This window comes from Tupaia chinensis, unplaced genomic scaffold (genome assembly GCF_000334495.1).
Source record: "Tupaia chinensis unplaced genomic scaffold, TupChi_1.0 Scaffold000416_1, whole genome shotgun sequence".
NCBI lineage: Eukaryota > Metazoa > Chordata > Mammalia > Scandentia > Tupaiidae > Tupaia > Tupaia belangeri.
In genome coordinates, this window is record NW_006159921.1 from 1,547,084 (window position 1) to 1,564,210 (window position 17,127).

A 17,127-nucleotide genomic window follows, 5' to 3' on the forward strand; every position below is an offset into this window, starting at 1 on the left:
AGCACCAGGAGCCGCCACCGCCACCGCCGCCCGCGGGGCCGCGGCCCGAGCCGCACGGTGAGTCCAGGCCTCCTGGCCCTCGCCCACGCTGGCACATGGCTCCGGGCCGGCCTCCACTGAGAGCCGCACCTGGCCCATCCTCTGCTGGCGGGGTCCACTCCCCGAGGCCTCCATCGTCCTCCCTGCCATCAGCACCCCAGGACCACCAGTACCTGCCCAGCCTCTAATGTGCCCTCTAGCAGCAAAAAGGACTTCTGCTTGGGGCTTCCTTCCTACTATCCCCCCAGTTCGAATCTCAGTTTAGTCCCCACTGCCAACATCTAGGTTAAAGCCCTTTGTTGAAGTACAGGGTCTGAAAAGAACACAGGAGAGTCTCCACTGCTCTAGCAAGAAGTGGAGCAGTCACTCTGTAAGGCTGGGAGGAACGAAGTCACAACCAGGAAAACGTAGGATATTATACAAACAGGGCAAGTGACTAAGAGACCTTGAGTGGAATTTTATCCTTGAAGAGACTTGCTGTCTGTCACCTGTTGACACATCTAGAAAATCTTGGAAGTGTTAGGACATAATTATATTTTAGGTTCCAGTCAATGTATGGAATGGTACATAGTGTTTATAGATTTTAAAGGTAATTAATTATTACATTTTACTTATTATTATTTTAAAATTTGCTACAGGGGACTCGCACTCACCAGAGAGAGAGAGAGAATGGGAAGGTAAACCTCCAGGTTTGTGACCTGCCGTTATCATGTGGAGTCCAGTGCCACTACCACCACACCACCTCCTGGCCCAGTGTTTACAGATATTAAGAGCAAAAATATATAGATTGTTGTTTATAAGATATTGTTTACCTGTAGAATGAATTAGCTAAACATTTCTTTAATTGTGGGTAGAGTTTACTTAGGGTGTTACGGTGAGACACATACAAGGCAAAATGGTTTTCTTTGGGACCAGCAGTTAGCATAATGGCTATGTGGCTGGACTCCCATGTAGATGACCACGGTTCGAGTCCCAGACCCAGTGGCTTAAACTCATGCCGGGTACGTGTGTGTGCGTGCCCAGGATCCCGAGAGGAGAATGGAGGAGAAGGGATTATGGCGTGGCCATACCCCCTGGGGGGTGATTTCTCACTTACTGTCATGCTGTCTTTCTGGCAAGCACACATGCTCTATAGCAAAAAAAAAAAGGTTTTCTTTATGGTTGCCACTTTTTTTTTTTAAGGAATTATTTTATTTAATTTATTCATTTATTTTTTAAAATTTCATTTATTCACTCATTTATTTTAATTTGACCAGAGACACGGACAGAGAGAAAGTGAGAATGCAAGCCTCCAGGTCCAGGACTCAAACCGTGGCCAGCCATGTGGGAGTGTCCAGTGCCTTAACCACCATGCCCCCTGCTGACTCCAATTCATTTATTTTTTAAAAATTTGACCAGATAGAGACAGAGACAAAGAGAGGAAAAGTGAGAAAGTAAGGCACCAGGCCCAGGACTCAAACTGTGGTCAGCCATGTGGGAGTGTCCCGCGCCTTAACCACAACACCACCTGCTGGCCCCACAGCTGCTGAGTTTTAAGAATTTTAGAAAGATCACATTTAAAACCTCGTAATTATTTTTTGCTGTTGGCTACATTTTTTCAGGATTGAAAAATCTTCGAATGTATAAATCTGTAGTTAGTAATAGCTCAGAAAACCTCTGTGATAATGAATTATTTTATAGATTTGATTTCTGATATTCTTCCCCCTCTCCTAGAAAGGTGAGGGTAGCGATATTCCTTTTTTTCTGTTTAAAAGGTCCATGATATGAAACAGTATACCAAGAAAGCAATGGATTACTACTGAGAATTCATTTTGCACCTTCAACTAGGAGAGTCATAGGAACATTTTCAGCATGTTTAATAACCCAGACAGAAATCTGGGTTATTTTTGAGTTATGGGGATAACTTTAAAAATAAAATAATACTATATTTAATTTAATCTAGGCCCAGGATTATGAATGAGACAAGACTGTGTTCATTTGGAATTTAGAAGTTAGACTAATCTTGTGCGTGGAGTTCAGAAGATAAGGTCCAGGTTAGAGTTCTAGTAATAGGCTGGAAAAATAGTGACATAGGAATGTTCTAAAGGAATTCTAAAACAATATTAAGCTACTTTGTGATAGCCATTGATTTTATTTGAGAGTTATATGGGCAAAAGGCAGTGGAGACACTACCATTGGATAGTTTGATAGAATCTCTGACATGGATTTTTGATTCTTCCAGGAGATTTCTCTGGTAGGCATAAGGAGAAAAGACTGGAAAATGTGGTCTTGGGAGACATGGAATAAACACTTCAAACAAACATATATACCTACATTTACAAATACCACCACTTGCTCACTTTGTTCTTTTCTCTGATTTTCTTTTTTTCTTACCTATCCCAGTTGTATGTTAGGAACAGAGTGGGGACTATCTATACAGAATCTGATTTTATTCACTTGTTGTGCAGTTAGTCAGCATTTTTCAAGACTATTTGTTGGAAAACATCAATTCATACTTTTTCAGTGTAGCTAATAGGTTAGTCCGTGCATATCTAGGTTATTGGCGTTTTTGTGTGTTTTCTCTTTACCATTCAATCTGTTGGTGTGTGCAGAAGGCATATTAAGTATGGATTGTCTGCATCATAGGCTCGGATCACTAGAGAACTGTGTTACTGGTTCGGTGGAATGTAATTCGAAGTTCAGGACTACTGGCACAACTTTGTTTAATTATCATTCCATGCCCCAAGTCCCTCTCTCTTCCTATTTTTCCTCACCTAATTTTTATTCCACTTGAATCTTGTCTTGTTATATGCTTGACTAGACTGCTGCTTCTAAGTTTCCTTTTATTTTCTGCATTCTGCTTCAGCTTCTACTTCTCTTTGACAACAGAATCCCGTCTTTGGGCCTAGTTTTCCTGTTTAGATCTACTGGGCCTACTGTCCTGTTCACCTCCTAAGAATATGTTTTCCTTTTTTTGTTTATCCATTTTTATTATTTTGTTTCTAGTGGCAATTTATTTTTACAGTATTTGTTAAAATGTTCTAAACTGGGGCTGACAGGTGGCATGGTGGTTAAGGGCGCTGGACTTGGCCTCCCCCATGGCCCACCATGATTCGAGTCCAGGACCTAGTGACTTGCTTTCTTGCTTTCTCTCTTTCTCCCTTTCCTTCTCTGGTCAAATTTAAATAAATAGATAATTAGATAGATAAATAAAATTTAAAAGTTAAATAAAATAATTATTTTTAAAAATGTTCTAAACAAAGTAACAAATCTAAAAAGTAAATAATTTACCTTTGCCTGGGGATACCAAACTCTCAGGAGGCAAATTCTTTTCTGGAAATTGATTAGTTCAGGTTCACTTCCATAAAAGGAATAGAATCTTTTAAGACAGAGATCCATTCTACCTAGCATTTTCAGAATTTCAAATTCAAACTTTGCCAGATTTATCTTAAAGATGTTCTGAAGACATATAGGTGATGTTCTATAAAGCCAGTCAGAATTGAGTTTTATGAGGTAAGAATAAATAAGAATTGATCATGTTTTAGTTTTTTATTTAAAAAAAAACAAAGGATTGCCTTTCTAATCCTGACAGTGCTTTTAAGTTAGCAGCATCTAAAATAGATAATTGGCCATCAGAGTTTATCATGATGGGAGTAGAATTTATATTTTAATTCAGATGGAAACTAGAATTTGGAAAATTAGAGAATTCTTTAATTAGCTACCTAAGTTGTTGGTAGTCTGAAATTTTATCAATAGCTTATCCTTAAAGAAGGAAGAAGAAAGACTCATGAGCTCTTGTACTATGGTAGTATGCAGTTTTGACATGTGAAGTATCCAGGGAGAAATCCACAAGTGGGAGCTTAGGACACTCAGAACTCAGAAATACCTTTTGTGAAGAGCACAAAGAAGTTTCTTGCAAAATGAAGGATTCTCAGTGGTGAGTTCAAACTGTACAAATAGAATTGCTAGTTAAGTAGCATAAAGACCATTTTTTGGATTTAAAAAAAATGTTTTTATGAGGTCTGTTATTTGGTACAGTCTTCTGAACTAGGATTTTCTTTTCCCATAAAGAGCTCTTGATTTCCAGAGCTCTGGAGTGTGTGTGTGTGTGTGTGTGTGTGTTTGTATCTGAGCATTTATTTTTGGCATTAATGTTTCATTCTTTAAAGGAAATGAGGGGTCAGCCGGGACATGGTGGATGGTGGTTAGGGGCCTGACTGCAGTTCAAATCCTAGATCTGGAGGCTTGCTTTCTCACTTTCCCTATCTCTCTCTCTTACTCTGGTCAAATTAAAAATATATACATACATAAGGTTCAATAAAATAATTTTTTAAAATAAAAATAAAAACAAAATGAAACACAGGGGCAAGCAGGTGGCATTGTGGTTAAGGAAGCTGGACTCCTACATGGCCAACTACTGTTCAAGTCCTGGACATTCCCCACCACCACCCTGTCCCTCTCTGGTCAGAATTAAAATAAATACATAAATAAAGCTAAATAAAATAATTATTTTTTTAAAAAAGGAAATGGGGACCAGCAGTTAACATAATGGCTATGTCACTGGACTCCATGTAGTCGACTGTGGTTCAAGTCCCAGACTGGTGGCTTAAACTCATGCCAGGCGCATGTGCGTGCGTGCCCAAGATCCTGAGAGGAGAATGGAGGAGAAGGGATCGCAACATGGCCATCCCCCCGGGGGGTGATTTCTCACTTTCTGTCTCACTGTCTCTCTCTCTCTTTCTGGCGAGCGCATGCGCCCTATAGCAAAAACCTCTCTTAAAAAAAAAAAAAAGGAAATGAAACACCATAGCAAGAGAGAATGGGAAATCTGTAACATAAACATTGAATGAGTTTACAATCTAATTACTTATAAAAGTAGATATTCGAAATATGTAACTGCACAGCAGTTACATATTTGGACACCCACATGGCCAACCACAGTTCCCCAGACCAGTGGCTTGAAACTCATGCTGGGCCAATGTGCCTGCATGCCCTAGGTCCTGGGAGGGGAATGAAGAAAAGATTGTGGATGGTCATTCCCCCTGGGGGGTGATTTCTCATTTTCCCCTCTCTGTCTGTTTCTGTCTCCCTCCCCACCCCCTCAAATGCACATGCCCTAAGGCAAAAACCTCTTAAACAAACAAACAAAAAAGAAAAGTAGATGTTTGAGTCCCATCTTTCAACATACCACTTGAATAGCACATAAATGGGGTTTTCCCTAGATTAGTTTAATAAGATAAATTGAAAGGAATTTGTGAACCACATAATTTAGTGCAAAAAACTTTTTAGGAATAAACTAGGATAGCTTTATTTATGTTCAAGAGTCATAATCTAAAAAATATTGATAAATTCAGTATGCAATATTTATATTTTTCCTTTTTACATACTATCGGTCTTTTTCTTCCTCAACTCTGCTTTTTATTCTTTTCTACTTTGCTGTATAAGAGAACACTAAGAGGGACCAGCAGGTGGTGTGGTGGTTAAGGGTGCCGGACTTCCACATCACTGACTGCAGTTTGAGTCTCAGGCCTGGCAGCTTGCTTTCTTTCTCTCTCTCTCCTCCTCTCTGGAAAAATTAAAATAAATAAATTAAACCTAAATACAATAATTCTTGGTTTTATTTATTTATTTATTTTTTTGTGAGAGGTTTTTGTTATAGGGTGTGTGCGCTCACCAGAAGGACAGAGAGATAGAAAGCGAGAAATCAACCCCCAGGGGGGATGGCCATGCTGCAATCCCTTCTCCATTCTCCTCTCGGGATCTTGGGCATGCACGCACACGCACCCAACATGAATTTAAGCCACCGTGCCCAGGACTCGAACCATGGCCGACTACATGGAGTTCAGTGACATAGCCATTTTGCTAACTGCTGGTGCCAATAAAATAATTCTGTAAAAGAGAGAGAGAAAGAGAGAGAGAGAACATTTAGAATGTCTGGGTTCAGATAGGTGAATTTCTTTCTTTTTTTTTTTTTTTTTTTGAGAGGATTTTTCACTACAGGACGCGTGCGCTCACTGGACAGACAGAGACAGACAGAGAGACAGAAAGCGAGAAATCACCCCCCAGGGGGGATGGTCACGTTGCAATCCCTTCTCCTCCATTCTCCTCTCGGGATCTTGGGCACGCACGCACACACGCCCGGCATGAGTTCTAAGCCACCGGGTCCAGGACGCGAACCGTGGTTGACTACATGGGAGTCCAGTGACATAGCCATTACGCTAACTGCTGGTTCCCTAGATAATGTGAATTTCTAACAAACTTCAGGTGATTCAGATTTGTTTTTCTTTTTTTTTTTTTTTTGGAGAGGTTTTTTTTTTTTTCTTATTGGGCGCATGCGCTCACCAGAAGGACAGAGAGAGAGAAAACGAGACACACACCCCCCCCGAGGGGATGGCCACACCGCAATCCCTTCTCCTCCATTCTCCTCTCGAGATCTTGGGCATGCATGCACATGCGCCCAGCATCAGTTTGAGCCACCGGGTCTGGGACTCGAACCACGGTCAACTACATGGGAGTCCAGCGACATAGCCATTATGCTAACTGCTGGTCCCAGGTGATTCAGATTGTAACCAGTGTTTGAGAGGCACTGGTATTTGGGATACTAAAGTAGTATCATTATTAGAGATACTCTGTAGAAAAGAAAAAAGATGGGAAAATGCTTGATAAATTTAAGGAATGAGAAGAGAACCAAGTCAAACTTTTCAAGCTTGGCTCTCTTTTTTTTTTATTTGGAGAGAGATTTTTGCTATAGGGTGTGTGCACTCACCAGAGACACAGAAAGTGAGAAATCCATCCCAGGGGGATGGCCATGCTGCAATACCTTCTCTAGTCTCCTCTTGGGATTTTGGGCATGCACACACACATGCCTAATGTGAGTGTGAAGTGAAGCCACTGGTTCTGGAACTCAAATTGTGATCAACTACATAGGAATCCAGTGACGTAACTTTTACACCATCTGCTGGTCCCCAAGCCTGGCTTTTCTATAAAGATTATCACAAAGAAGGGCCAGCTGGTGGTGCGGTGGTTAAGGCACTGGACTCTTACATGGCCTGTTACAGTTTGAGTCCTAAACCTGGTGGTCTCTTTCTCTCTTTTCTCTCTCTCATCTGTCTGTGGTGATCACAAATTCCCTATAGTAAATAACAATAATAATAAATTTTAAAAAATAATTTAAGTAAATAAAAGATTATCACAAAGGGAAAGGAAACAAAAGAACATTACATTTCCTTTTGGTTTGTGTTACAATTCTTGTTTGTTCCACACTTCTTTTCTGCATGTGGCATAGTGCTTATTTTCATGTTGGTTATTAGAAAGATCTGGGTATCTGGGTCAGTGAGCTACGATGAAAGGTTAAGAATGCTGAATCATCTATGGAAGACTTAACTTGCATATTTAACGCTTAAAGTTTAGCCAGTTTGTCTCTATGACAGTTACATTGAGAAATAAAAATTTAGTTGATTATTCTTTCAACATTATATATGTTATCTGATATTCTAAATACTGAACTTGTTTTATAAGAACTAAACTTTTGTACTTTTTGAAAATGGTTGATAGATTAAAAAAAAGTCATATACTTTCCGATCTTTGGTTTATGTCTGTTGGTATAATGTAAAATTAGTAAACCTGCTCTTCTTCTTTTATGCAGGACCAGTGGCTGTAGGACAATTTCACCGATCATTCCGGCGAGATAGTTTGTCTCCTTACTCCTATGTATCAACTTCATCCCACAACCACAGTACTTTCCCTCTGAAAGGTTTAGATCGGACCCCGATTCCTCCTAGAACATGGCAGAACTCCCTTGGAATGCATCCTGGACAAGTGGAGACGTCTCCCACTTTTTCAGATAAAGGGGTTCCATTTCCTGTACTGCAGAGGTTTCCAACAGAGGTTACCTATACGCTGCAGCCTAGTGCCACATCTGTACATGTTCAACAAGGTCCTCAAACAATGGTCAGCTCCTCCCAAAAATACAGTAACTACACACCCTCAGCGCAGTACTCCCAAGCCTACTATCCAACAGGTATGAGAAATTCAAGTTCACTGGTTTCTATTAAGGTAGTTTATAGTGGACATTTATATTTTAAAATGTATTTTAAGCTCTATATGCTTAAGCGCAAATAGTAGGAAAGTGTACCTAAGAAGTGTCAAATGATTCCTTAGGATATATATTTTTTAAATATGTAAAATTTTATTGTGTTTCTAAGTATTATTTTAAAAGAATCACTTGATGCATAAAAGTATATGTTTTCAGTGAAACTTTTGTGCAGGTGTCCTCAGAATGTGTCCTAGATATGAAATTAAGATTAGTGCCTCAGAGGCCCAGCCTAGGGGCTTTCTGGACTATAGTACTGGAAACCATGTGGCTGACTGTAGGTTCAGTCCCCTGGTTCAACCTGAAAATAGCCTGAGGAACTGGAGGACTTGGGTGAGGGGATCATGGCATGCACAGACTGTGTTGGTAGGAGGTGCTTCTCTCGTGTGTGTGCACAGGCTCTCTCTCTCAAAAAACCTTAGTATCCTAGGACCTTACTTTAACTCTGACCTTGGTGCTGTGGATTTTTAGTTTAGCTTTTTTTTTTTTTTAATCTGTGTATAATTTTATCAGTGGTGTTAGCTCATAATGAAGCCATTTTAATATCTTAGTAGTGAAATTTAATTTTAAAAAGCATATTTTCTGAAAATAAAATTCTTTGGTAGAAACATGGTGAACAGTGAACTCCCAGAAATGTTAATTTCAGCCAACTAAGAACTGGGAGTAGCAGAGGGAAGGAGAAATTGACAGTGACAACTGACCTGGCGCACAGTCAAGGGCATCAAGGCGTGTTGGTAGATCCCAAACCACTAATTGGAAATCCTTAATGATAATGAGCACCTCTTTATTTCCCAGGGAAAAAAAGTTGTTGCCTTCCCATCCCCCCAGTACTTTTTTGCAAGATAATCTTACCATTTCATTCAAATGTATTTTCTATTTTTCAGAAACACTGTAGCAGTGGTGTGTGTTTCATAATGGAGTATACTTTACACAGAGTGGTGAAACGGGGCAGTAGAAAGAAGAGGAGGGTCAAAGACCAGAGAGGAGGGAGGGCATTCCTTTGTTCTGTGCGTTGAGGATCTAGGAGCATTAACTTTTTCTGAGTTATGTAGAGCTAGAAGCAAAACTGTCGAAGTATTTGTTAGGCCTCTATCCTAGTCAGGACTAAAACCTAAAAGTAGAAGAAATGGAAGGAATGTAAATTAGAAAAGGGCATTAAATAATTTGCCTTTTTTTTTCCTAGAGAGGTTTTTGCTATAGGGCATGTGTGCTTGCTTGCCAGAATGACAGAGACAGAGAGAAAGAAAGTGAGAAAGCACCCCCCCCCGGGGGGGGGAGGGGTGGTGGCCACGCTGCAATACCTTCTCCTCCATTCTTCTTTCAGGATCTCAAGCACGCAAGCGCATGTGCCCAGCATGAGTTTTAAGCCACTGGGTCAAGAATTTGAACCACAGTTGACTACATTGGAGTCCAGCAACATAGCCATTACACCATCTGCTGGTTCCAATAATTTGCTATTTTAAAGTTATTAATCTGGTGACTTATTTGTAATAATACTACTTTCTAGCTGTTAACATACACTCTTTTTTACCATGACTTACTGCATTCTACCTAATTATACAGTATAAGGGATTGATTTATTTTTCCCCCAATCAATTAAGTTTAGTAATAGTAAATAATAAGACCAGAGTTTAAGTTAGATTGTGTTTTATAGATTTTAGAACTTCTGCTTATTTTGTAGATGGAGTAAATAAGGAAAAGGAAGAAGGTATTTTAGAGTAAGGATGACTTAGCATTTTTAATCACTTTGCCTATTAGGAAAAAAAGGGGACAGGTGGTGGTGCAGTGGTAATGCAGCTGGTCCTCACATGGTCCGGGTTCAGGTGCTGCCACGTCCCTGAGCGTGTTAGGTACATGTGGGCCTGTTACCAGTGCCACCTGAGTGGCACAAAGATCCGGTTGGGATGGGACCAGCAGTTAGTGTAATGGCTATGTTGCTGGACTCCCATGTTGTCGACCGCGGTTTGAGTCCTGGACCCGGAGGCTTAAACTCATTGCTGGCGCATGTGCGTGCGTGCCCAAGATCCTGAGAGGAGAATGGAGGAGAAGGGATTGCGGCGTGACCATCCCCCCCTGGGGGGTGATTTCTCGCTTTCTATCTCTCTGTCTCTCTCTGTCTGTCTGGCGAGCGCACGCGCCCTATAGCGAAAAACCTCTCCAGATAAATAAATAAAGATCCGGTTGGGAATGCCTATCTCTCCTCTCTTTATAAACTTTTTAGGAAGAATTAAAAAAAGAAATAATAAAATTTTTTACTATTTTATGTAGAAGATGATTGCAACCTAGTATTTTCTTAGTTTGCAACTACTTTGAGGAACAAAATGAGCAATCTTTAAAAATAGAAGATGGGGGGGCAGCAGATGGTGTAGTGGTTATGTAGCTATACTCCTACATGACCGACTGTGGTTCGAATCCTGCCAGGCGTGTGTGTGTGTGCATGCCTAAGATCCCAGGATAAAAGTGGAGGAGAAGGGATTGCAGCATTGCCATCTTTCTAGGGGCGTGATTTCTCACTTTCCCTCTCACTGTCTCTGTCTTTCTCTCCAGTGTACACATGCATTCAAAGACAAAAACCTCTTAAAAAAAAAAAAGTAGAACAGGGGAGCCAGGCTGTGGTATGGTGGCTAAGGTGGCTGGATCCCACAGCTGTGTAGTTCAAGTCTCAGACTGAGTGGCTTGAATAACATGCCATGCATGTGTGCCCAAAATTCCAAAAGGAGGGGAGAAACAGAAAAAAAGGGATTATGGTGTGACCATTCCCTATGGGAGAGGACTGTTTTCTCACTTTCCATGTGTCTCTGGTGAGCACACATGCCCTCTGACAAAAATTTTAAAAATATAGAAGATGACTTATAGTCTATGTTTAGCAATGAATAGGTTCTTTTTTTTTTTTTTTTAGAAGTTTTTGCATTAAGGTGCACGGGCTTGCTGGAGAGAGACAGACAGAGACAGTGAGATGGAAAGTGAGAAATCACCCCTGCAGGGGGATGGCCATGCCTCGATGTCTTCTCCTCCGTTCTCTTGAGATCTTGGGCACATACGCACATGTGCCTGGCTTGAGTTTCAAGTGACCGGGTTCAGGACTTGAACTGTGATTGGCCATATGGAGTTCAGCTACGTAACTGATATACCATCTCCTGGTCCCTAGGGCCATATACTTTTTCAAGAATTATTTATTTAATTTTATTCATTATTATCATAATTTTTAATTTGCTATAGGGCATGCATACTCACCAGATAGAGAGGGAAAGTGAGAAAGCAAGCCACCAGGTCCAGGACTTGAATCACGGTTGGCCATGTGGGAGTCCAGTGCCTCAATCACCATGCCATCTGTTGGCCCTAGAGTTGTATTTTTATTACTGGGGTGTATAATTCAATATTGTAATAAACAAATTAGGCATTGCTAACTAAATTGTTATTTTGACTTCATTCCATATATGCATAGAATGTGTTTAAAGAGGGACCAGCATTTGGCATAATGGCTATGTCGCTGGACTCCCATGTAGTTGACTGCGATTCGAGTCCCAGATCCAGTGACTTAAACTGGGTGCGTGTGCGTGTATACCTAAGATCCTGAGAGGAGAATGGAGGAGAAGGGATTGTGGCATGGCCATCCCCCCTGGGGGGTGATTTCTTGCTTTCTGTCTCTCTGTCTTTTTGGCGAGTGCACGCGCCCTATAGGAAAAACCTCTCAAAAAGAGAAAAAGAATATGTTTAGAGAAAGGCAGTCTCTTTTCTTTTTTGTACTTGCTTTGGACTTTGTAACCAAACTGGACAATTCTCCTATATCCCTTCTTTTTACTAATACATGTTTCCCTTTCCTTTCCTTTTCTCAAACTAGTGAAGACTCAAAAGCCTCTGGGGAGATGAAATTTAGAAGGGTTGCAGCAGGGAGATATAGAAATGTGCTTTGACTTCCCAATTTGGATTTTTTAAAAAAAAAATTTTTTTTTAAGGCCATAGGGTACATGTACTTGCCTAAGACAGACAAAGACAGTGAGAGGGAAAATTGAGAACTCAATGTCTGGAGGGGATGTCCATGCTGCATGCTCCATGCTCCTCTCATTATTTCGGGCAGGCACTCACACACACCCCACGTGATTTTCAAGCTGCCATATCCAGGACTTTAACTGCCTTTGGCCATGCGGGAGTCCAATGCCTAAACCACTATAACATCTGCTGGCCCCCCAATTTGGAATTTTGAAAGCATTTTTCTGTCGAAATATTAGATATGGTGATTGGGTTCTATATTCTATATTAGATTATACTTAATGTGCAGATGGTTATAGTATGGTTTAGAAGCTAAAGTCATCTGTATGATGTTTCTATGAGAAAATGTATTCCAGGTACCAAATAATCTTAGAAACTCCTGGTTCTGAATTTTATTAGAAACATGTATTATTCACCGGAAAGTAGTATTAGTAGCTAATATAATTTATTCATTATAGAAATGCTGTTTCTCAAATTATTATGATTTATGATATGTTATTTATTTATCAGAGGGCCAGCCACCTCAACCACCGTGCTACCAGCTACATTAATCCACGTGCCATGGCTGTCCCAGTCTGTCTTCTTTAAAAGAGAGAGTTGAAATGACTATAAAGTTCTGAGATTATGGGAATAATGAATATTGAATAATTAATCTCATGATTTCATGGTAACTTCTAACATATAGAGTAGTTTTAAGATCTAAGATAGACTAAACTACTTTGAACACTCTGAAGTACTACGTAAATAAAAAGTCATATTGTTAAAAATAGAAGACTTACTATGGAAAGGAAAGTGATGCAAAAAAGCTGTACAATACTTAGTTCTTCTCCATTGTAGGTGAAAGAAACAAATAGGTAGTGGGCAGTTTAACCAGTATTTATTGAGTGCTTATTTATAAGAGCATTACAAGTGGCTTTTCCAAAGTTAAATGTTGTTGTCAGAGACCAGATAAAACTCCCAAATTAAGCTGAGTCAGTTTTAGAATAGTGATCATAGTTTTATAGTTTTATCAATTGGACTAAGGAGAAATGTTCACATGTTGAAATATTCAATTTGTAAGCTGAATAATGTGACTGAATGTATAAAAGAAAATGAAATTTAAAAAAGTAAATTAAAGAATAGTGATCATAGTTAAGTTCTTTCACAGTGAACTTAGTGACTTGAAGTTTGGATCATATTTTAATTAAAAAATAACATCCAATCTCACTAAAAAATTAGTGTCTTAAAAATAAATTTGGATTGGGGCCAGCAGGTAGCATAGTGGTGAAGGTGTTAGGTTGACTGCAGTTTGAGCCCTAGTCCCAACTTGAAAGTCACACTGGGCATGTGTGTGTGCATCCTGAGAGGAGAATGGAGAGGAAAGGACTGTGGTGTGGCCATCCCACGGTTCTCAGTTTCTCTCTCTCTTTCTTTCTCTGTCTCCGGTGAGCACATGCACCCTATGACAAAAACCTTTTAAAAATAAGTAAATAAAGTCCTGATCTTCAAAAAGCATAACCAGTACCTTTTAAATTATGTAAAATTTCATTAATATGTAATTTCTTAAGTAGTCAAATGCTGAGTCTAAAAAAATTGCCACCAAACACACTCATAAAAGGACTCACTGGAATCGTGTTTTTAGAATTGTTTTTCCTGGGGGACCAGCAGTTGGTATAATGGCTATGTCGCTGGACTCCCACCTAGTCGACCGTGGTTCGAGTCCCGGACCCGGGGGCTTAAACTCACGCTGGGCACGTGTGTGTGTATGCCCAAGATCTCAAGGGGAGAATGGAGGCGAAGGGATTGCGGTGTAGCCATCCCCCCTGGGGGGGGATTTCTCGCTTTCTATCTCTCTGTCTGTCTGGTGAGCGCACGCGCCCTATAGCAAACCCCTCTCCAAAAAAAAAAAAAAAGTGTTTTTCCAGGGACCAGCAGTTAGTGTAATGGCTATGTCGCTGGACTCCCACCTAGTCGACCGTGGTTCGAGTCCCGGACCCGGGGGCTTAAACTCACGCTGGGCACGTGTGTGTGTATGCCCAAGATCTCAAGGGGAGAATGGAGGCGAAGGGATTGCGGTGTAGCCATCCCCCCTGGGGGGGGATTTCTCGCTTTCTATCTCTCTGTCTCTCTCTGTCTTTCTGGCGAGCGCACATGCCCTATAGCGAAAACCTCCCCCCGCTGCCCTAAGAAAAAATTGTTTTTCCTACCTGAAGTGTCAATTTTCCTTACTTAGCTTATTTGTATTGTTTCCATTCTTAACTACTACTTCAAAGAGAAAATATCATAAATTTGTATTAGTTCACTCTTTAGCCTTTTCTTACCTAGATTCAATTTTTTCCTTCTGGTGAAGTTTTCACAGGGTACTACTATCATTTCCCTCTTTTATTAAAAAAAAAAAACACTTTATTTTAGATATTTTCATTTTTATCATTCTCCATGATACAGTTGAGTGTAAAGATGCCATACGTTCATATTTATATAGAGCCCTGTAATAACTTGTTTTTTTTTTGACTAGTAATGCTGAATTGACTCATAATCAACTTTACCTTTTTTCCAATTAACTTTTAAGCTCAAAGCAGTGATTAGCAAACTGTAGCTGCCCTTTATCTCATTTATTTTTTTCTAATATGAGAGACAAAAAAGAAGGGAGGGAGAGAGATTTTTATCAGGGTCTTTCCAAGTCATAGTCCTCTCTACCCAGGCCCTCAGTCATCTAGGACCATAGGCTCATGCTACCATGTCTGGCCTGGTTAGGTTGGACAGAGAACTGAACCCAGTCTTCTGCAGCCTCAGCCATAGCACAGCAGTGTCCTCCTGCTTGTACCACCTTGGCTGAGCCCATGTCATCTTTTATTTAACAGATGCTTAGGTAGCAATTATTAGTACCAGGTACTGTTCCGAGTACTTGTCAAGTATTTATCCATGTAATACTTATGACACCTTATAAATAGTAACTGTAATTAATTCTCTTTTTATAGATGAGGAAACTGAGGCATGACTAGTAAGTGGCAGGTTGGGAGACAGGCAGTGTGACTCAGGAGTCTGTTCTGTCTGCTGTACTCTAATGCCTGTCTGCCTGACTCTCAGAAAGTTTTTTTGTTGTTTTCCTTTTCTTTTGAGAGAATTTTTTTCTGGTGTAGCTCTTCCCCAGAGCTAGTTATTCCCAGAAAGCCAAACAGCAGAAATGGGAAGAAGTTACTTGTGTGTGCTCCTAGAAGCACTGGAAATACTCTGGTTTTTGACTCACGCCGTCCAAACAAAATATACTCCAGCTGCTGGAGTGGAAGATACACACTCTAACTTCTAGCATAGTAATTGATTATACTGGGCCCTTAAAAAGTTATTGAATGGAATGAATCTCTTCTCACCTTTGCAGTTAAACATCTGGCATGACCTCCAGTGATGTGATTATTTCATTTCACTCAGCTTCAATTTCCATTTCTGTAAAGTAACAGTAATAGTTTGTGGGTCAGAAATTAAATAATATATGTGAATAGAGTTTATAAAATTCAAATTGCTATTTACATGTAAAGAATAAATTTTTTAAAAAGAATTATTTAACTTTCTTTCCCTCCCTCCCTCCCTCCCTCCCTCTTTCTTTCTTTTCTTTCTCTCTTTTTCCTCTTTTTTCCTTCTCCTTCCCGCCCTGCCCTCCCTTCCCTTCCCTTCCCTCTTCCCTTTACTTTCCTTTCTTATTTGACCAGAGAGGAAGTGTGTGGAGTGTGGGTGTGTGTGTGAGAGAGAGAGAGTGTTAGTTGAGAAAACAAGCAGCCAGGTCTAGGATTTGAACCACGGTTGACCATTTGGGAGGGAATCCAGCGTCCTTAACCATGACGCCACCTGCCAGCCCCAAAGGTTTGCCTTTATTTTTTTTTTTTCTTTTTTGGAGAGGTTTCCGCTATAGGGCACGTGCGCTCGCCAGAAAGACAGAGACAGAGAGACAGAAAGTGAGAAATCACCCCCCGGGGGGATGGCCATGCTTCAATCCCTTCTCCTCCGCTCTCCTCTCAGGATCTTGAGCATGCATGCACATGCGCCCGGCTTGATTTAAAGCCACTGGGTCGGGGATTTGAACTGCGGTCGACTACATGGGAGTCCAGCAACATAGCCATTATGCTAACTGCTGGTCCCACCAAAGGTTTGATTTTTAAGCCTCTGATCCTATATGATATATATAAATAAATATAAAATACAAAATTATAATAACTTTTTGTTCTGTCACTCTTGTGCTCAGGTACCCTGTGTTGTCAGTTTCTCTAAAAAGGCATGAGTTTTTCCTCATAGAAAGGAGAAACTGGCACCAGGAAGCTCTCCATCTGCCTGAAGAATAAAAGCAAAAGCACAATCATATTTGTGTGGTAAAAATCTCTGATACATGAAACTTACCATTTTAACATTTTTTAAAACTTTTATCTACATTTATTTTATGCTGACTTTATTCCTGTGCCATAAGTTTTTGTTTCTTCTGGGATACCCTTTTCTTCTGTGCGACTTGCTCTTCTGGTTTAGGAACAATTTGCTCCTTTTCAGTGAGGACCATTTTAGTGTGACAGGGGGAGCTCATGTATGGGTTAATCCACCCATGAGCTCTCTATGTATGATGGTGTGTTTTAGGTGCCTTGTTCACCTGTATGTGCTCAATGACCGGAGAATCTACATCTAACCCCTTACGTTCAGCATTACTCTCTGCATTTTTAAGCATGTGCAGTAAAACATCAGCACTCTTTTTGGGCCACCAACCTTGTGTTCCGCCCCACTGTTTGACCTGGGCACATCTACCAATTCTACCATTGTAATGACAGAATGGCACACACTGCTTCTGTAAAGTGACATCCTTCAGATACTTGGTGGCTTTTCGGATATGCATACCCTCAATGGCCTGGGCAGTTTCAAAAGTGTTCTTAAAGTGAACACAAAGATTTGAACCTCTTGACTTGCACGACATTCATTCATGGTGTTCTCTGGGTCAAGTAAATAGCGAACCATTTTCAAAGATCACCTCAGGCCGCTTACAAGAAAAGGAAGAGCCTTAACTGTTTTTTTTTTTT

The 17,127-nt window shown here is 40.4% G+C and overlaps 2 protein-coding genes across 2 annotated transcripts in view; both read left to right on the forward strand.

Annotated features, from left to right (window-relative positions):
* The window catches only part of SKA2 (spindle and kinetochore associated complex subunit 2), a 1,094,818-nt gene that overhangs the window by 662,107 nt on the left and 415,584 nt on the right, over nt 1-17,127 (forward strand). The window lies entirely within an intron of this gene.
* Nucleotides 1-17,127, forward strand: part of HSF5 (heat shock transcription factor 5) — a 52,833-nt gene that overhangs the window by 717 nt on the left and 34,989 nt on the right. The window contains exons 2-3 of the mRNA XM_027774225.1: nt 3-57; nt 7,664-8,038. Of these exons, the coding sequence (XP_027630026.1) occupies nt 3-57; nt 7,664-8,038 (430 nt within the window). The remainder of the gene's footprint in view (nt 1-2; nt 58-7,663; nt 8,039-17,127) is intronic.